The sequence below is a fragment of the Apodemus sylvaticus genome, chromosome 7 (assembly GCF_947179515.1).
Source record: "Apodemus sylvaticus chromosome 7, mApoSyl1.1, whole genome shotgun sequence".
In the NCBI taxonomy this organism is placed as follows: Eukaryota; Metazoa; Chordata; class Mammalia; order Rodentia; family Muridae; genus Apodemus; species Apodemus sylvaticus.
The window spans coordinates 50,745,888-50,767,017 of NC_067478.1; the positions used below are offsets into that span (position 1 = coordinate 50,745,888).

The 21,130-nt window shown below is 44.6% G+C and overlaps 1 protein-coding gene across 2 annotated transcripts in view; it reads right to left on the minus strand.

Annotated features, from left to right (window-relative positions):
* Positions 1-14,715: 14,715 nt before the first annotated feature.
* Positions 14,716-21,130, minus strand: part of Cilk1 (ciliogenesis associated kinase 1) — a 60,237-nt gene continuing 53,822 nt past the window's right edge. For both annotated transcript variants that reach the window (XM_052187771.1, XM_052187770.1), the window contains exons 11-14: positions 20,932-21,080; positions 18,486-18,614; positions 15,611-15,733; positions 14,716-15,055 (exon numbers count right to left, since the gene is read on the minus strand). In XM_052187771.1, coding sequence (XP_052043731.1) covers positions 14,901-15,055; positions 15,611-15,733; positions 18,486-18,614; positions 20,932-21,080 — 556 coding nt within the window. In that variant the 3' untranslated portion in view covers positions 14,716-14,900. The remainder of the gene's footprint in view (positions 15,056-15,610; positions 15,734-18,485; positions 18,615-20,931; positions 21,081-21,130) is intronic.

A 21,130-nucleotide genomic window follows, 5' to 3' on the forward strand; every position in this document is an offset into this window, starting at 1 on the left:
TATATAATAATAATAAATAAATAAATCTTTAAAAAGAAAATAAAGAGGAAAATAAATTCAGCAGGGTGAGAGAGATGCAGGGATATGCAAGGTGTGCTGTGGATCTCATGGTCAGGAGACTGCTTTATATGTGCAGCTAATATTTACATTGATTTACTTATTCATATGAGCTAGTACATTATATTGTCCTAACAGGAAAAGGGGAAAACTACTGTGTGTTCTAGGGTAGGCGACTTTGGCTGAAAGAGTAAGAATCACACTCAACAATGAGAGAAGAGAACACCAAGAAATGCAAAAAAGACTACCTTGGGTGTTATCTGTTCAGACCCTGTCCCTGGGATCCACTTTCTACTCATTGGAAATGTTCCCAGAAGCCTGACCCCTGATGACTGCCCCATCCAGGAACACACAGCCAGAAACAGATCAGGATAGAGTCTGGTGTTTCTATGGTCACCTGTACCAAAGCCTTTTAGAGAGCATAGCTTTATGCAATGTCTTAGGGTTTCTATTGCTTTGATGACACATCATGACCAAAAACCAAGTTGGGGAGGGAAGAGTTTATTTGATGTATACTTCTACACTATCATCCATCACTGAAGGAAGTCAGGGCAGGGGCTCCAACTGGACAGGATTGGAGGCAGGAGCTGATAGACCATGGAGGTGTGCCGCTTACTGGCTTGCTCCCATGGCTTGCTCAACCCAGAACCACTAGCCCAGGGAGTGCACCAGCCACAGTGGGCTGGACCATCCACCATCAATAATTAATTTAAAAAATGCTCTATGGCTGTGTCTTAGAGTTTTACTGCCATGAAGAGACACCATGACCAAGGCAACTCTTATATGGAAAACATGATCAGAGGTTCAGCCCATTATCATTAAGGTAGGAGCATGGCAGCATCCAGGCAGGTGTGGTGCAGGAGGAGCTTCTACATCCCCATATGAAGGCAGATAGCAGTTTACTGGCTTCCAGGCAGCTAGGATGAGAGTCTTAAAGTCCACACCTACAGTGACACACCTACTCCTGCAAGGCCATACATACTCCAACAGGGCCACACCTTCCAATAGTGCCACTCCCTGGGCCTAGCATATACAAACCATGATAAGCTGAATCTTAGGTAAGCATTTTCTCAATTGAGGCTCTCCCCTTTCAGATGATTCTAGCTTGTGTCAAGTTGACATACAACTAGCCAGGACATGCTATGACCTGGCGCATTAGGTGCATCGCCTCATCCCAGATGCCAGTGCCCTGGATAATTCATCTTTCGTTTGTCTATATGCTGGACCTTCTGTAACCTCACTATTTTATTCTGTACTTAAAGCTGATGTGATGAAATTATGGTGAAACTATGGCTGTGCACTTCACACACACACACACACACACACACCTTACTTGCCTGTTGTGACTTTTTAATCAGTGAGGCCAATGCTGATTATTCAGTTATTCACTCTCTCACTCACTCTCTCCTTCCCTCCCCTCGCCCCTCTATGGTCTCACTATGTAGTCCAGGCCAGCCTTGAACTCAGAGATCTACCTGCCTCTGCCTCCCTCAATCCACAGGGATTAAAGCAGAGTACCACCACAGCCGCTTCCCATTCCTTTTCACTCCTTGTCTCATGTAAGAGGCATTGCTGTACTTAAGGCCAATCCTCAACACTCTAGTGAGCTATTTTTAATCTCTACTTTTTATAATCTCAGAACAACTTTTGTTTTATGAGTGTTTTGCCTGCATGTACGTCTATGCCCCATGTAGGTGCAGTACCCACAGAAGCTAGAGGGGGATGTTGGGTCTCCTGGGAGTGGAGTTACAGCTGGTGGTTGGCTGCTGTGTGGATGCTGAGAATGAATCCCTGGTCCTCTAAAAGAGCAGCAGCGTTCTTAACCAGAGAGCAAACTCATGCTGTTTTCTAAAGATGACTGCCCCTAACCCTTCTACTCTATTATCAAAATCTGCTGACTGATGGCGAAGTGAGAGTGGCAGTAGGATTCTGCAGCCAAAGGGCACGTGATGAGACTATGGTGAATGGTACCCGAGGCAGGACAGGCAAGAACAGCTATTTTCCACTTCCAGAGGAACTGGATTCAAATCCCAGCATACAAGTGGCAGATCACAACTCTCTGTAACTCCAAGATCTGACATCCTCACACAAACATGCATGCAGGCAAAAAACACTGATTTAAAAATAAAATAAAAAAAAATAAAGCCTGTTCTAAGGTCATGAGTTTCATATAAACAGGTGGCAAGCGGGGCTTGTGTGGAGGTCCAGTTAGCAGGCTGATGCCTGATCTGTATGGAAGGCCATCCGTCCTGGAGAAAAGGCATTCGCACTGCAGACAACCAGTTCACCATCTTTGCACTGACCTCTATCCTGGCTTTCTGCTTCTTCATGTGTATACTTAAGGCACGAGATGAGAGTGGGTTTTTTGTTTCTGGTTTTTGAGACAGAATCTCACTATATAGCCCTCACTGGTCTCAAACCTATCTCTGCCCTCCAAGTGCCAGGATTAAAACATATACCACAGTGCTAAGGGTGGCTTTATTTTATTTTATTTTTTTTATTTTGGGTTTTTGGGATTTGGTTTTTTCGAGACAGGGTTTCTCTGTATATCCCTGGCTGTCCTGGAACTCACTCTGTAGACCAGGCTGGCCTTGAACTCAGAAATCCGCCTGCCTCTGCCTCCCAGAGTGCTGGGATTACAGGCGTGGCCACCACAACCAGCTCTTTCAGTCTTTTATAAGCATCATTAATTAAGAGGACATTCCCGACTGTAGAGCAGGGCGGGGGAATTGGCATGAGAGAATACAGAAATGGAATCATCATTATTTATCCGCTGTAGGTCAGGATGAGACTATGAAATTGGAAAGAAAAAATTATTTCTGGTCTTGCATTCACTGTACTCCAAGGGATGCATCTAGACACATCTGGATACACACCTCCTAGACTGAATTAGACCCGAGGAGTTCCAGATGCCTTGGGAGGGACAGGAGCAACATAAGAAGTCCAAGTTACATGCTGTCCCCATTGGCCCGGCCTCATTTCCAGTTCTGTTTGTGAACATGGGGACTGACGGCAATCACCCAGACCTGACCATAAGTCAGGCAACATGTACGTGTGGGGTTTTGTAAGAATAGATTTTTTTTTTCCTCAAAGAGACACAACAGGTAAGGGGGATGCCCTCTACAATGAACTCCTGTGTGCTCACACACACACACATGGGTACACACATGTATATGCATCTGTCTGACAGCGACTCTGAACACAACTGTCCATCATGTATAGCTCCTGGAACCAGGGAGTCCAAAACACAAATCCAGAAGGTGCAGGCTTCTAGCCATGTTCCTTGGTCAGCTCGTGGGATCTGTGGTTACACTGATGACAAAGGGTAACTAACAGTGCTTATTTTATCAGCCTGCGCTTGAGAGCCGAGACCCAGTCTGAGCTCCTGGGACACAGGGTATTTGGTGAGTCTTTCTCATTTCACGAAGTCCTTACAGAAAAGATGCCATGATGGCAATGACACCAGGAGACAGGGAAACACACAAGCCCTGTCCCAGTTCTGAACTTTGCTTGTTTGAGACAGGGTTTCTCTGTGTAGCCAGTTTGGGCTGTCCAGGAACTAGTGCTGTGGACCAGGATGGCCTTGAACTCAAGGAGATTCACCTGCCTCTCCTGGGATAAAGGCAAGCGACCCCTCCATCTGGGTTTTTCCTTAGTACTTATACCATGGTTAGAGGGAATTTGCTAAGAAGACCTTTCCACATTTCTATATCCTCCTGTTAGTTGTCTATTTATTTATTCTATACTTCTTTTTAGTTTTTCAAGGTAGAGTTTCTCTGTGTAGCTCTGGCTGTCCTGGAACTCTTTATGTAAACCAGACTGGCCTTGAACTCAAGAGAACTTGGAGATCCACCTGCCTCTGCCTCCAGAGTGTTGGAATGCAAGGCACGAGCCACCACCATCCGGTTCTTCTTGTTTTGAAATGAAACTACAAAAAATTCCTCATAGTTAGGAGTTATAGAGATGGCTCAGTGGTTAAGAGCAGTGGCTGCTCTTCCTGAGGTCCTGAGTTTAATTCCCAGCAACCACATGGTGGCTCACAACCATCTGTAATGGGAATTGATGCTCTCTTCTGGAATGTCTGAAGACAACTACAGTGTACTCATATAAATAAAGTAAATCTTTAAATATATATATGTATAATATATATTTAAATGAAATATATATATATATATTATATAGTATGAGAAGGGAAACCGACACAGAGTGGGGATCCACCGCCCTTCCGGTTTGGTTGTATTGCACTTTAGGATTCTGAGCAACTGTCTGGCAATTTTAACTCTGTGTTCTTTCTTGCTTGTAGGGCTTTAGGACATGGTTTTTCAAATATTCTGCCTTTGCCCTTTCACATAAATATCAGTTATTAAAAAACAAACAGCCCTGTGCACACTTGTTTCCACGATCACACCCACCATTGTGCAACTGCTCTGAGTCCAGAAATTCTTCATCAAACTAAATAAATTAGGAGAGGGAGGGTAGGAGGGAGGGAGGGAGGGAGACAGACAGAGACAGAGAGACAGAGAGAGAATGAATATGAATTTCCCAGGAAGGTAAATGTCATTCCAGGTGAGAGACTGGAAATACAAAGGTAAATGTCCTGGAAAAGCAAGAGAGAAAGAACCCATTAGCACCCACATCTTGGTTTCCAAATAATGCAACCCACAAAAAAGGGGCAGGCAGGGCTCCTGCGGGCAAAGGCTGAGTCTGTTCTGTGAGGAGTGAAGTGGAGCAGAGGGCGAAAGGAAGGCCAAGGTATTATTCGATGAGGTTCCCTAGCCAAATCTGGGATGATCTGAGCAAAACCAAAATCCAATACTAGATACAAATAATGAGGAGGAGGAAATAAAAGCGGATTTGCAAAAGCATTATAGCTAAGTAATGGAAAGTTAGTGCCACTTAACGATAAAATTATAAAATTAAAAAACCACCACTGTTCTAATAACCTATTTTGATAAGGATCATAATGGATGCTGAAATGTTAAGGGAGTGCTGGGATATCTCCCAGGGATTACCTGATTATTATGAAGAGGAACTTCATAATGGAAAAGCACAGACAATGTACCAGCTATCTAATCCTTAACCTTTGTTTTCCAAGGAGGACATCTGGATGTCCTGTTCCTCCTGTTGTTGAGAAAGGCTGAGTAGCACCTGTTAAAACAACAACAAACAGAAGAAAAACCCAACACAAACAATTCCCCCAATCACAAGGTAGAAATCAGGCATATCCTACCGTGGGACATTCTTTGAGACAATGGAGCCAGGGACAAGGTGAGAGGCAGGAATTACTCCCAGAGAATTCTCACTGACAGTCTCAATCATGCCAAGGGGCTGAAACAAGGGAAAGGCTGAGAAACCATCTTAGCCTTGGGGAAACCGAGGAAACATGGCTAGGTACACTATAGGATCCTGGACTGGTAAGAGGACCTTAGTAGACACACACACTGAAATCATAATAAAGACTGCCACCCACTTACTCCCGCACCAGGGACACTGTTCTCAGTTTAACATGGTTATGTAAGGCATTAGCACCAGAGAGGGCTGAGGGCTCTGTGGTTCAACTTCACAACATTTTTATAAATCTAAAGTTATTCTATGTAAAGTTTACAGACCTTGTTTAGAGCACCACGGAGACACATTACTAAAAACTAACTCCACATGAGACAGACTGCTCTGAGGCTAAAGCCTTGCAGATTTTGGTGGGTGTGATAATCCTTACCCACCTGGAAATAATACCTGAGTGTGGCACTCCCATATGAAACTATGTTTGGATAAAAAGACTCCCACAAACCAAGAGGAGGAGGGTGACATACCAAGCAGGATCACCATAAAGTCGCACACATCTGAGTAAGGGCTGCACACAGAATTATGTAATGTTTTGTTTGCTTGTATCTGAAAATCCCCATAGGGAGCTAAAGAATAGAACAAAAGCAAAAAATGCTCACTGAGGCAAGGAAACAAGGCTTCCAACCCGGCAACAAAGGAACAGAAAATTCACCTAGAGGGCGTATAATCATTAAAACTGGCAAATTTTACATTACTTCCCTTTGTCCTTATTAACTGTTATTCCTCCGCCAGACCAAGGGTAACTTAAAGGGGGCAAGAATTCTGTTAATTACATCCAAGTTACAAAGAAAAGTCCCTGATAGGAAGGATCTTGTGGCTGAATGAGACCTGCTGTGATGTGGCTAGAAGACCAGATTTGTCTGGCAAATCTGTGATGATACAGTGGGCTGGGCACTTCAATTCCAGCGGCAGCTAATGCCCATCTTATGAACTCCATGCGACCTCTACCGTTAGGACAGTGGAGCTTGTGCCCCGACGTCATGATGGCTTTCTGCCTTTCTAGGAAACAAACCAAACAATAAACAAAAAACAAACAAAAACGTACGCAGTACAGAACGGTGAAGCTAGGTCCTATCGTCATCCCAATTTTCTGGACAGAACTGAATGTTCAGAATTTGGGTGGAGTGTTTTATTGTTGCGTTTCCCCTTGCGCAATAAGAAGATGCCACCATTTTAACACGTGAAAGAAAGGACAAAATCCTTAGCCTTGGTTTTCAGAGTGTGTTTCATATTCCGGATCCAGGGAAGCTGGGGCCATTGGTTGTAAAGGTATTATCCTAGCAGTGCACATTGTAATGTTCTTTGAGAGATTCGGGATTTTCCAAATTTTGCTGCAAGAGGCACCGGAAGTCAACGGAGGGCCGCGGGGCCTGGTGCATCACACGGTTCTAAGTATTAGCTTTTTACTCGCTTCGGTGTGTCACTTCGGCCACGGGATGGAGACGTGACACAGACGACTACGGCCCACGGAGGGCTACGTGAGGCCGAAGATTGCCGGAGATGCTCTGGGTCTCCTTCCGCCGTCCGGTCCGCCTTCGTAGAGGTGCGGTACGGCGCCGAAGTGAGACAAACCACCTCGCACTAAGCCGCACCGGATCCGGATGTCTGAGCCTGGAGCAGAGCCAGGCCGTAGAAGAGACGTAGCCGTCGGGGGCGGGGCTCCGGAAGGTTTACCCAATCCAAACTGTTATATTTTGCATACCTACAAAGCATTCTGGTTAGCAGGAAAGCATCCTAAATTTAAGTATTTTAGTTTAAGCAGCCACGAAGAAAGCAGAAAATAGATAATTTAAAAGTAAAAAAGATTTAGGCTTTGATATAATATCGCAAGTAAGTAGGACACGAGAGGTCACCACATACAAAAAGTTACAAAATTCTATGGCTTTATATACCTAACAACCGCGAAGGTTCTCTCGGATGTGAGGGCGATCTGGCTGCGACATCTGTCACCCCATTGATCGCCAGGGTTGATTCGGCTGATCTGGCTGGCTAGGCGGGTGTCCCCTTCCTCCCTCACCGCTCCATGTGCGTCCCTCCCGAAGCTGCGCGCTCGGTCGAAGAGGACGACCTTCCCCGAATAGAGGAGGACCGGTCTTCGGTCAAGGGTATACGAGTAGCTGCGCTCCCCTGCTAGAACCTCCAAACAAGCTCTCAAGGTCCATTGTAGGAGAACGTAGGGTAGTCAAGCTTCCAAGACTCCAGACACATCCAAATGAGGCGCTGCATGTGGCAGTCTGCCTTTCTTTTGTAATTCCGGTAATTTTTTTGAATTTTTTTTCTTTTTAAAATATAAATATATATATGTATTTATATGTGTATAATATCAAATATATGTATATGTGCGTGTATATATAAACATATATGTTTATTTATATAAACATATATGTTTATTTATATTATTTAAATATATGCCAAAATATGTTAAAAAGTGTGTAACAGTTCTACAATCCCCACCTTTCTTTCCTTCCTTCTTTCTTTTCAACGTTTATTTAGTTATTTGTTTGATTAGGATTTCTCTGTGTGGCCCTGGCTGTTCTGGAACTTTCTCTGTAGACCAGGGTAGCATTGAATTTAGAGATCTGCCTCTGACTTTGCCTCTGTCTCTGCCTCCCAAATGCTAGAAATAAGGGCATGAGCCATTACCAATTCCTGCTTTAATTAATCAGTTAATTAGCTAATTAACCGATTAAAAGTGTTATTAGAACAATGCTGTTACACTTGAAAAGGCACACACCTAGGACAGGTAAGCTGTGACTCTAAGCTGCTGGAGGAGGAAAATGGAAGAGGTAGTGAGGAAAGCCAGTTAATTTAGTCAGTCTAGCATGGGCAAGTGTCTTCATGGTGGGAGAGGGAAAGAGAAGACCCCAAGTGCTGGGGAAGCCAGAGCATTATGGGAAGCATGCTTAGATTAGAAAAGAGGAGAGAGAGAGAGAGAGAGAGAGAGAGAGAGAGAGAGAGAGAGAGAGAGAGAGAGAAGAATTCACACTTTTCTGTATAATTTAGAAAAGCAGGCAGGTTGATGGTCCTGTAGATTTACATCCTGAGAATGAAAAGACAGTATCCCATTGTAAGGCTAATTGTTCTGCCTCATTAACATGGCTTACAGTAAAGTCCCCTAGAGCAGTCCTTTCCCTGAGAGATTGACTTGGGCCAAATAGAATGTTAGGTTCTATTCTCTTAACCACAAGGAATTTTATCTTAATAAACTTTTATTGCTGCACACTATATCCATCCCCATCAAAAGGTAACCCTAACTAGAAATCATTTAGGAGTCAGATCAGAGATCAGTGCCCTTATTAATACTTCTGGCATCTCTGGTCTCTGGCAAGGACAAGGCTGTCAAGAGGCCCCCAATGTCAGTTTTGGCTTTTATTTTTATTTTTTATTTTTTATTTTTTTTATTGCATTTAAAATTTTTATTTATCTGAATGTGTACCACATGTGTACCTGCTGCCCAAAGAGCTTAGAAGAGTGTGTTGGACCTCCTGAAATGAGTTCCTGATGGTTGTGAACCACCATAGGGTTGCCAAGAACAGAACCCTGGTCCTCTGTAAGAGTAACAAGTGCTCTAAACCACTCAGCTGTCTCTCCAGTCTTTCATTTCTGGCTCTTAGCCAAGAAAGAAATTGGTTATTTTTCTTCAGGGTCTTCTTACCCTAGGCTGCCTAGTTAATTTCTATCTCTTGTTCTTGTCAGAAGTTACCTTAAATGTCATCAGGAATTGGGGTGATGACTGACCTTGTTTCTTCCAAGTGATTGGGAGCATTGGGTATGGCCATTGGGGTGTGGCCATTGGGTACCCCTCCAGTGGGCCTATCTAGAAGACCCCAAAAGTACATCAGCATTTTTTGCTTGTATACTTCTGAAGTATAGGGAAGAATGGGTGTCTGGAAAAAAGGCATGAGAGAGAAGTAAATTAGAGTGTGTTGTGTTGTCTGCATTATGAGTTCTAGGAAAGGCATCAGAAGCCACAACAGAGGATTTTTTTTTTTTTTTTTTTTTTTTTTTTTTGAGACAGGGTTTCTCTGTGTAGCCCTGGCTGTCCTGGAACTCACTCTGTAGACCAGGCTGGCCTCGAACTCAGAAATCTGCCTGCCTTTGCCTTCCAAGTGCTGGGATTACAGGTGTGAGCCACCACGCCCGGCCAGAGGTTTTTTTTTTTAATGTCCAGGTCAAAATTCACTTTAACTCAGGATGATTTCAGGCCCTGGGTTAACTGTTGGAATGACTAGAATCAAGGTGCATTCCCTTCCAGAAGGCTTCTGGAGAGGGAACGGGGAGGGTGGGAGAGAAGGAAGTTACACATCATTTAATTTTTAAGTTAACAATAGTGGATCTGTCTATCTCTTGGCTGCAGGTAGGGCCTCAAGTGGTGAACTGAGCTCAAGTCATAACATCTCCTTAAGTCTGAGGTCTGGGGAGTGTCCTCCCTTGGATAGAATGTTAAAGGGAAAACATTCTATCCTATAAAGATTCAGGAAGTAAACAACTCAAAGGTTTTAGGAAGTCCCTGAAATCAATAAGCCCCTCCCTTGCCAAACATATGAGCAGTAAAGCCTGCTGAGAGACGTTCTCAGACAAGGTGAGCTGCCTTAAAGACAGTCTCTAAAACTTGTTGAGTTAATAGAACTTGACCTGGCCGATCTGATTCCTATAAAATCTACTCAGTGAGTTAAAGAGTACTCAGAACATGAATTTCTTGGAATATACTGCCAGTACTGTGTGAACTATGAGTTTAAAGACAAACTGTAGGTGAATGTGGCTTGGAAAAAACTAATTAAGCACATTGAAAACAGGAACAAAAAATACTTAAAACTGTTTAAAAGGATGATCATTTAAAAAAAATAATATCTCTGGTCATATATTTTGCTTACTTCTGGAAAAAAAATAATTTACTTGTTATTCTGTCCTAAGCATAAGTTCCCAAATCTACTGCAGTGAATGCAGACAAAACATGTCACTAAGGAAGCATTATAGTAACAAAGGAATTAATTAATAAAAGACTAGGACAGTGGTCCTTACAGTAACAGCAGTTTCTTCTCAGTCCTAAAGGTACCATCTACTGAGGTACCTAAAGGTACAAAAGAAAAAAATTTTCTAGTCAGTGCTTCTTGAATTGTAACTTTATTTGGAGCAAAAGTTTCCATCTATAGTATTAACATCTTCAAACATCTCAGGATAAATCATTCAAAAAGTAGCACTGTGTTTCAGAAGGGTCTGTCTTTACTCCCTGTGGTTTGCCTTCTAATGATGGGAAGGTTGCTTTGGAATCAAGTCAGTGGAACTGAACTGCATTCTGTACTGAGATGTGGGAGTGGAGCTAGGAAGGCTGCTCCAGGTGGCGTTCATGGCCCATTATTAGTGTTTAAGGAAAAACCAACACCGGTTAGGATGATATGAGCATTTTTTGTCTTGATAATTTATATGAGCAGATCATCGTAAATAAATTGTACAAACAAACAGTACATAAGTTTGGAAATTGTAAAAACAATTGTAAAAAATACCTACCCAGTTTATTAAACAAACACCTGCTTAGAACAACATAAAGCAATGTCGAATGCTTTCTTAGAAACCTATTGCTTCCGGTCATACAGTGATTTGAAAGTGCCTGTGTCACCTGCCCCACCATTCCCACCCCCAATGGCACAAGGCAATGGCTTGATGTTACAGAAATGTGACTTCGAAGGAAAATATGGTACCCACTAGCTCCAGCGGAATTTATACTTGGAACTGTAAGGGCATGCTTGACACATTTTGCCTTCGTGTATTCAGGTCAGGTCTTAATAATAACTCCAGAACATGACAGTGTCTCTGCTTTAGTGGGATGTGGTCCTTAGGCAAGCACTGTGCCTGAAACATTGTTTCAGGGTCAGTTTTCAGCACACTGTAATTAATAAGGACGTATTGTAAAGAAAACAATCCTATAAAAGTATTTATGCAAACGTAGTTTCCCTTGTCTCTGTGAGGCAAACCTGGCACCTCGGCACATCCTTGCCACCAAAGCAGACCCAGAATGAGCCACTCCATACCAACTTGCCAGCAAGCTGTTTTGGCATTGTTTTTGATAATAAATCTCCTTTATTTAATTTGGTGCAATATAATTTAAGTCTTCTCTCCATGGGTGTTTTGTCTACATTCACGTCTGTGCACCACATGCATGCCTGACGCCTTCAGAAGAGGGCAGATTCCTTGGAACTAGAGTTACAAATGGTTGTGAGCTGCCTCCGTGGTGCTAGGAATCGAACCTGGGTCTTCTGGAAGAGCAAGCAGCTGGTGCTCTTAACCTCTGAGGCACGCTCCAGCCCTCCAAAGCTTTGTGATCGTAAATGAGGTACAGTCATGGCTAGGCGCCACCTAACCCCTCACTCCTGTCAGCATTTTGCTTTTCATTTCATAATTCTACAATAGGTAACATATATGCAACAGGCAAATTCGACTCTCACTGTTTACCAAGGGCTATTTCTGTCTATAGTACACAGCTTGCATACAATTTCCCCTTTACCCATTTTGATGACAGAAAAGAACTTCTGAGGTTTTTGCTAGTTCTTTACAATTTGGTTTCTCAGTGATCTAGTTTGCTCAGCTGCCTGGCTCCCTCTTTCATGTGCACTTTCATGGTTAACTTCCCAAGGGAAGCAGTTTGCTGGTCAAGGGAGGGAAGGGAAGGTAGAGTCCACAGGACATGAAGGAAAACAATTCCATAACATCCAACAACCGGGTAGCTGGGATTCTGTCAACCAGGAAAGAACATAATGACCTTAGTTAACACTGACTAGATTACAGAGAATCCACGGGCATGAAAGATTTATTTCTACATGTCAACTTATAGGCAGTGTTCCAGCTAGCCGAGCAGGATTTGAAAATTTACTTTTTATACATAACACAGAAAAGAGAAAATATATATTAACCTCACAGTAAAGGACTCATCTCTGAACACACAGTTTTCTTGGCTTAGAATATAATACAGAAACGAACGCTTTCAAGTTGTGCTTGCATATACATTTTCAAAGGTTTTGCTGCTAGCTCGTTAACAGGGAAGCTCGCCCTCTCAAGCCCTTCCCGGGCTGTGCTTTCCTCATGCTCCTCAGAACCAAAGTGCAACATCAAGTATACTTTTGGATTCAGACTCCCCAAAGCATAAACTGCTTTCTGATTTCAGGGCAGACACAGCCCTTTGGAAGTCACTGTTAATACATCAAAGCCATCACTTAACTAACTTACTAGGATTTCACCTTACCTTACCACTTTTATGTACAAAAATGTTTCATGTGGGTTTGCTTTGCTGAATTTGGAAACAGTACCAAAAACGTCCTTCGGGCCCTGGGAGTGTGTGAGTGGATCTACCGCTGAGGTCTGCTGTTGCACTCGTGGCCGTGACCTGCCTGTAGGTGTGAAGTGGAGGCAGACGTGTAACACAGAGAGGGAAGAAGATGGGTCCTCTGCATGGTTCTGTCTCCACACTAGCTTTGCTCTTTGCAGAATTGCTGTAAACATTCCTCTCAATGGAACAGCCTCTGTCCAACAGAGGTCTCAACCTCAGAAGACACCACACAAGGTGGGGGCTGAGATGTGACACAGTCTAGACATGACATCCTGGCAAGTGTGACTTCTTAGAGTTTATCCCTCCCCACCCCCTAAGTCCTTCCCATTCCTAAAATCACCATGAGAAATTGGCCTGGATCGTTTATGAGCTGTTCCTGGTTAGGCGTGGAAAGCTCAGCTGAATGCAACCTTCACTCTCAGTTAAAAAAAAAAAAGTCACTGGGTATGGTGGTGTGTGACTTTAATCCCAGCGCTTGGGAGGCAGAGGCAGGTGGATCTCTAAGTTCGAGGCCAGCCTGGTCTACAGAGTGAGACCACGACTGCCATGGCTACACAGAATGATACTTGGCTCTTTTGCTCATTCATCTTGGCAGGGATGTAAGCTGATTGTATTAACATATGCTAAGAACGTTTTACATTAAAACAATAAAAAACCATAAGAAAAATAATTTAAAAAGGAACTTTTGACATAAGAAAGCTTCCCTTTTAAGAGATTTTTAACAATTAGACTTTTATAAAGATTTTACTCGTGTGTGTTTGTGTCTGTCAGTGGTCGTTATGTACATGTGAGTGCATGTGCCTACAGAGGCCAGAAGAGGGCGTCGGATCCCTTGGAACTGGGGCTCCTGAGTCATCTCTCTAGCCTGGATTTTTTTTAAAGGTGGAAAAAAAGTCTGCACCACAGGGGTGGAGGGAACCTCCTCTCTGGCTATCGGGGTGCGGGTGTAGACACCTGCAATGGGCTGCAATCTCCCTACCTTGTCTGTGTGGCTCAGCTGGGCCTGAGGGAACCTAGCTGGCACCGCTGTGGGTAGGCACATCCTGGCTGGCAGGCCCCAGGGAACCAGAAAAGCTCACCTGAGCAACAGCGAACACAGCTCCACCAGGTCCCTGTCTGCCCAGCAGAGAGCCCGCTCCCCGCTCAGCCCCTTCATCTCCACCCACAGGGGTGGGCTGGTGAACCTGCGGCCAGCAGGGGTTTCAACCAATACAAAGCAACAAAAAAGTAGAAATGTCATATTGCATATGATTATGTCATATCATGTATGATTATGCTCAGGTTTATATGGATTTTTGCAACTGTGATCATGAGAGTAATAAAATTTTGCCAACTAGTTATGAAGAGTTCTTTGTTTGGGGGGCAAAAAGAAAATGAAATAAGTCTAAAGAAAGTGACAGTTTAGGACAGAATAGCTGTATGAAAGACAATTATATAAAAGATAGGATCAGGGCTGGGAGGCTTGTACAAAGCCCAGGCTTAAAGCCCAGCATGGTGTACATACCTGTAATCCCAGCACTCAGGAGGGTAGACACAGGAAGACCCAAGTTCAAAGCCACCCTCAGCTCCATAGTGTGTGGAGGCCAGCCTGGGCTACATAAGATCCTGTCTCAAAACAACAACCAAACACCTTCCGCCCCTGAACACCCACTACAAGCTGTTAAGAAAAGGCAGTGAGTGCGGCACCTTACTAAGAGCAGTCTAAGGAACCTCAGGGACTGAATGCGAATGTGTCACATTTGAATGTAGCCACTCCATAAAATTCAAATTAACGAGTAAATAATCCTGTATCCCACTGCCTTAAACTGTATTCTGTCACAATACTGAATCAATATTATTACATATTTCAAAATCTGTATAAAATATTACATGGAACAATGAACAAAAAAATGACTTAATCTTTAAAAAGTTCGTTACAAAGTTGACTGTATAAAATGCTAAAACATAATCCATATATACAAAATGCTGTTGTTTAAGAAAATAATGAGACCCGGTTTTAGAATAAAATAATTTTATACAAAAAGAGGGTATTGCATTCAAATCAATGTTTAAAAAAAACATTTAAAAGAAATATTGAAATGCGTTAGTTCAGAAGAGCTGTGAGTGCGGGCGGTTTTCACCGCCTCGTGGTTGTGCGGGTACAACGTTGTCAGCTGAGGAGCCCTGCGTGGCGGGACAGTCACCGCCGAGATGGGTACTTGGAAGACCAGTCTGTCCTGCCGTGCACAGGCTGCGCAGCTGGAGGGCGTGGAATCAAGCCAGGCGTGCTCCTGGGCTGGGTGTGAAAGAAAGGCCTGCCCGGGTGAGGTCTCACAGCCTTGAGGGAAGAGTAGCCTGCAACGGAAGAGAACTGCTGAGTGGGACCCAAGCCTGATGCAGGAAGGCCCGCGCAGGGACAAAGCCTGCCTGCGACATGAGCAGTGCGCACGCATGCATCACTGCCTCGCATGCACCACTGCCTCGCATGCACCACTGCCTCACTTTGGCTGGGAGAAATTTGTGGGAAGACCCTTTCATCGCAGCGACCCTCCTGTCTCTTTCCTGCTCCTATGCACCCTGTATTCTGGCCTCCTCACTGTTCCCTGAGTTTGCAAGGCCTGCCCGATCTGCTGCAAGGCCATCCACAGTGCCCAAGGCTTGCCCACCCATTCCCTCCCCACTTACTAAGGGCCTCCTTTGCGGTGAACTCTCTTTGGCACTTTGGGCTCCAGTCCCCAAGTCCCCACTTTTTGCCGGCTTTGGTTTTTTTTTCTCCTTAGCATTTACAAATATCAGACTTAGTCTGTGTTTCCGCTCAGTCCACTCAGAGTGCTGCCTGACTCTGCAGACACTGTTCCTGCCACGGGGGAACTCCTGGATAGCTCACAGATGATAAGAACTGCTACTCACCGGGGGAAGGGGCCGCGAGGGGCGCCAGCTGTACCCTCTGAATGACAGAGCCGACTTCCTTCTTCAGAAAGGAAGGGATGTAGCTTCCAGTCAGCCCACTGGAGCTCGGAGAGCCGGAGCCAACTGAGGAGGAAAGGAACGCTCATTACTACAAAGACACGCCCACAGCACCAAGAGGCCAGGAAAGTGTGTTTTGTTTTTACTTCTGAGGAAAAAAGAAGGCTGAGGAGAGCTCTGAGAAGGATGCCACCATGCCACAGTCTGAAAGACCGCCACAGGCAAAGGAAACGCCTTCCCAAGGGCAGCAACTAAGCAGGTGGCTGTTAAACTAAGTGAGGGACAAATATGATAGTGCCCCGGCTTTTCCCCAAGAATGGCTTTAGCCTGTTCTGAAACTTTTTTTTTTTCTACTTCATGTTATGGAATATCCTTCCATATCAGTGTATACAAATTCTGAAATACAGCTGAATGTAATTCATTTTTTTAAAAGATGTATTTATTTATTATATGTAAGTACACTGTCACTGTCTTCAGACACACCAGAAGAGGGCATCAGATCTCATTAAGGATGGTTGTGATCCACCATGTGGTTGCTGGGATTTGAACTCAGGACCTTCGGAAGAGCAGTCAGTGCTCTTACCTGCTGAGCCATCTCTCCAGCCCCGAATGTAATTCATTTAACAGATTCTCTTACTGACCATATATAGGGGTGATATGAATTATTTATTTACATGTTATAAATATACACTAAATATCCTGTTGATTACTAGAGAAACTAACCACTAATAAAGATACTTTTGAATTTATTATTATTGTGTCAGTATGACGTGTGGGAGCGCCACGGCACACATGTGGCGTCAGAAGACGCCTGTGGGCCAGATCTTTCATGCCACCTTTACATGGTTCCAGGAACTGAACTTGCCCAGTAAGGCCCTTTACTTGATGAGGTATCTCACTGGCCCCAACTGAAATGTCCTAAAAAGTCACCGCTATGTCTACCTGCCATCTTCCCTTTTTCTTCTCCCTGCGTTCTTTTTTTCTAAGCAGTGTCACTACAGAGCCCAGACTGGCCCCAAATGGCAGTGTGCTAGCCTCCTGAATGCTGGGATTATAGGTGTGTGCCATCAGGCAAAGCTTGTTTAAATCATTTCTATTTGAAAGTGTGCTGAGGGCAGACTGCAGACTGCCCTTTTGCCTTTGTATTTTAGGAGGTTAATGGTATAACTTGCATATAGCAGGTAACCAGTTAACATAGACATATGGATGAGCCTAAGGCTTAAAGGCACTCAAGGGCATTGGAGAATGGTATCAGCGACCACTAAACAAAGTTCCACCTGTGAGGAAGTGTTAATGTGCAGCTGCAGTGTCTTGACAACAAAAAAGGCAGTTGACAACTGCTTAGGGCAGAGTGGGAAAACGTTCCGGAATGCACAGACTCACTGCGCAGTGCTGGTTAGCAAGGAGACAGGAAGAAAAATGAGAGGAGAATTTAAACAAGCGCCCCTCCCTCCTCAGGAAAAAATAATCAATAAACACAAGGAACAAACCTTATTCTTAAAGACACACAAGTTTAGACACAGGGCAGGATTTTATGCCAGATCAAGATTCACTTTAGCCCTGGGTACCAAGTGTCACAAAGATGAGGCACTATATCCATCTGAGGAGCAATGTGACAACATCTATAAAACCCAAGACGGGCACACCCTTTAACCTAATGCTGATCCAGCAGAGGGACTCTGCAGACACTGCACTGGTGCCTGTGTGCATAGAGACCTAGATACAGCAGTGTCCACCTCAGCTCCTTCCGACAAGCAAGCTCTAACAGCCAGTCACGTGGTCAGAAGGCCAGGAGGGAATAGTGATCCAATACAGCAACGGATATCCAGTAGAGCGACCCAGTACAGTGACCGGGTGTGGCACCATATAGCCATACATAGTACAGTCTACACTCTAGGGTAGATCCATATACTGTTACATACTTTATTCTTTAAAAGGAAGCATTCCTATAAACTTTAAAATATGCAAAACTCACTGAATTTCATAGGAAAACTTAACATCCAATCAGGCCTGGTGTGTGTGGGGTGAGGTCAGGAGGCTTAGCTAGACTTGGGGGCTTCAGTGTGCTCTTAGGGGGCATGATGGGTACCTGGGCACGGCATCCCTGGGTCAACCCTAATGGGAGAAGGAGATGGGGCAGTGAGGGTTAGGCGTGTACTCTGCTGTGGTAGAGTACTCGGCCAGGGAACCAGCTGGGGGAGTTGTCTACCTGGCTAGCCATTTTGGAGGACTTAATTGTTTTTTGTTTTATAAAGCAGGGAACCAGCTGGGGGAGTTGTCTACCTGGCTAGCCATTTTGGAGGACTTTATTGTTTTTTTTTATAAAGCAGGGAACCAGCTGGGGGAGTTGTCTACCTGGCTAGCCATTTTGGAGGACTTTATTGTTTTTTTTATAAAGCAGGGAGGGCCTGACGATCTGTCTACTTTCTAACCAGAGGGCAGGGTAGGTTCACCAGTCAGCAAGTCCAGCTGGCGCACAGACGACCAAACCAACGCTGACTTTAGGGGCCAGGTATCCAAAGCACACCAGGGCATAAGAGGTTAGATTTAGTAAGTCTATAAACTTGTTATGGCTTCCTCCTGGGTCAGGGAGGACTGCTCCACTCCCCACCTCCCCTGAGGACAGAACCTTGCTGGAGCTGGCTGAAGCCCTAGGGCTGCTGAGAAAGGGAGAGAAGGGCAGGGAGAGTGAAGAGCTAACGGTCTGTGTCTCAGACAGAAGGGCCTCACCCCACAGTTCTCTAGGGAGCCTCCTCCAACTCCACAACATCAGGAGAATTTGCCCCTGGTCACTCAGGAGTTAATAATTGTTACTTGCCTGAAGTTATTTTGCTCACTACTGATATTGTTCCTGAAGATTTTCCAGACAAACCCGAACTGGACCACGAATTTGATGGAAGAAAGTCCTTGCCCGGATTTGGGAGCACGCCATTTCTTATATTTATTCCTAGAGGAGAAGAGATGAGCTTAAAATGCAAACTAAACCAGACAGACAGAAGCAATGGTACATCTACACAAAGGAATATTAATCAGTCATAAAAAGAACAGGATCCCACCATTTGCCTGATATGGACTTTAGACAAGGAAAGCACACTAACACAAAGGAAAAGATCACATATTCACTTATATGTGGAGTTTATCTTTGGTTGTGAGCCTTGCCTTTAATGACCGAGTCATCTCTCCAACCCTATACATGGAATCTAAAAAATATTCAAATATACAGAGATTATAAAACAAATACAGAGAGATAATTCAAAACAAAACAACAAAAATCCCAAACCCCGAGCCAACAGTTGTTACCAGGTGTGCAGAGACAAAATGGAGAAGATGTAAGGGGGGGTCAGAGAACGGAGTGCAATCTGTGAGTGAGTCTGCAGAGACGCTAACAGTCTCATGACCTAAGGCCCATGGGCAACACAGCTGCACTACATAATGACCTCTTTTCTAAATGAGTGGGTTTTTGCTGTTCTTGCCATAATAACAATTAATGGTGACTCCATGAGACAGCAGACACTTTACTTTGTTACTGTTAGGGCCAAAGCATCCTCCCCCCTCCCCTAGCCCAGCGGCAGTGCCACTGACAAGATTGTAGATGACATTCTGGGCTCAGCTCAGCTGTCCTCTGATCGTGTAAACAGAAGGTTGCGGTGGATAAACAAGAGCCCCAACCAGCATGCCAGAGGAACTTGTGATGTGGATTTCTGTGACTCAGGAAGAGCCACAACTTCCCTTAGCCCCACTGCAGCAGCAGCCTTCCACAATCAGCATCTAGTCACTCACACCTGAAAACCTAGTAAAGTCCCCAGATGGCCTCCTGTTCGGGCTCGCACACCTCCTTAAGCCTGTAGCTACTGTCTTCCTTTAAAATTGGTAACGCTTTTACACTTTTTGTCATTCTCTCTGACCTCCAAGAGACAGCCCATCAATTTTGAATTTCCCCAAATAAACCATCCCCTATACCCCTGGAGTGGTCCAGTTTGGTGGTTTCACTGCACCCTGACTGTGCTGCTTTGGATAGCAATGGCCCTCATAGGCTCATGTATTTGAATGCTTGGTCATTAGTGAGTGGTGCTACTTGAGAGGGATTAGGAGGTGTGGCCTTGTGGGAGGGGCTTTGAGGATTCAAACGTTCAAGCCAGGCCCAGTGTCTCTCTCTTTCTGCTGCTTGTGGATTTGATGTAGAACTCTCAGCTCCTTCTCCAACACCGTGTCTGCCTGCACGACACCATGCTTCCTCTATGCTGATAGTGGACTAACTCTGAAACTGTAAGCCAGCTCCAGTTAATTTTTTTTTAAAGTAAGAGTTGCTGTGGCCAGGTGGCATGTGGCTATGCGCCATAGCAACAGAACAGTGACGAAGACACATGCTTATAGTCACCCTAGCACATTTCGCACTATTTATGTATATGATGCCACTGTGCAGCTGTGAACGTGAAGGAGCTACCTGGAGCTGTGCAGTTCTGGAAGGCAGGGTGAATATGCATGCGTGTGTGTATGTGTGTGTGTGTGTGTGTGCACACGTGTGTGTTTGTGTGTGTGTGTGCACATGTGTGTGTATGTGCTCTCATGTGTCTGTGTTTCATCATAAAGTTCTCAGTGCTTAGCATATAATGGCTGTTTGATACATAGACTGTTGAGTTAATCTGTGAGTGGATGATTGGATAATGGTGTGAGGTTGGGATCTGAAGTCTGGAGAGAAGCTTGGGTACTTACCAAAATACAAAATTTAATGTCTATGGAACTTACAAAATACAAAATTTAGTATCTATAGTACTGCCCATAATGTGCAACTAAACTCCTCCCCTGGTTTCCTGAGTGGCAGAGAGAAAGCCACACTTCAGGTGTGCTGTGCAGTTCTTGCCAAGCCTTCTGTCCTCAGAGGCTCAACAAACACTCCCTACACTAAGTCTCATCTCAGGATCCTAGGTAAAGTAAAAACCGCAAGGCTCAAATATTCTATGATGTCCTCATTGACTCAGAGGCCAGTGTGTGCTGAGTACACTAACCAGGGAGGCAACACAGCGTGCAGTGTGAGGCATGGCTGGGACTTGTAAGAAACTTGGATTTCCTCTCATGAGCGATGGCAGGGTTTCAGCTGCACGAGTTACATGATGTGATCTACACTGTGGGCTAAGGAGGGCACAAGAGCCAACATGGAAGCACTCGTCCTCCAGAACAGAACACATTCACAGATCATGCTTGCCCGTAATCCCAGAGACAAGGTTGGGTACTGGTCATTGGGGCCAGCGCGCCTTTTCTGTTACCAGGCAAGTAGCGAGAGTGCTTCAAGTAGTGCTGCTTTGCTGCAGACTGCAGGGTCGGCGTGTCTCTCCTCTGGGAGGAAGCCTGGGTGGAGACACTGGTTCCTGTACCCACCGGCTCAGATGGCTTCAGGTCCAAAACACTTTCAAACCTGCATCAAGAGAATGTGGTTTAAGTCAGGAGGGAAGAGGGGTGCTCCAT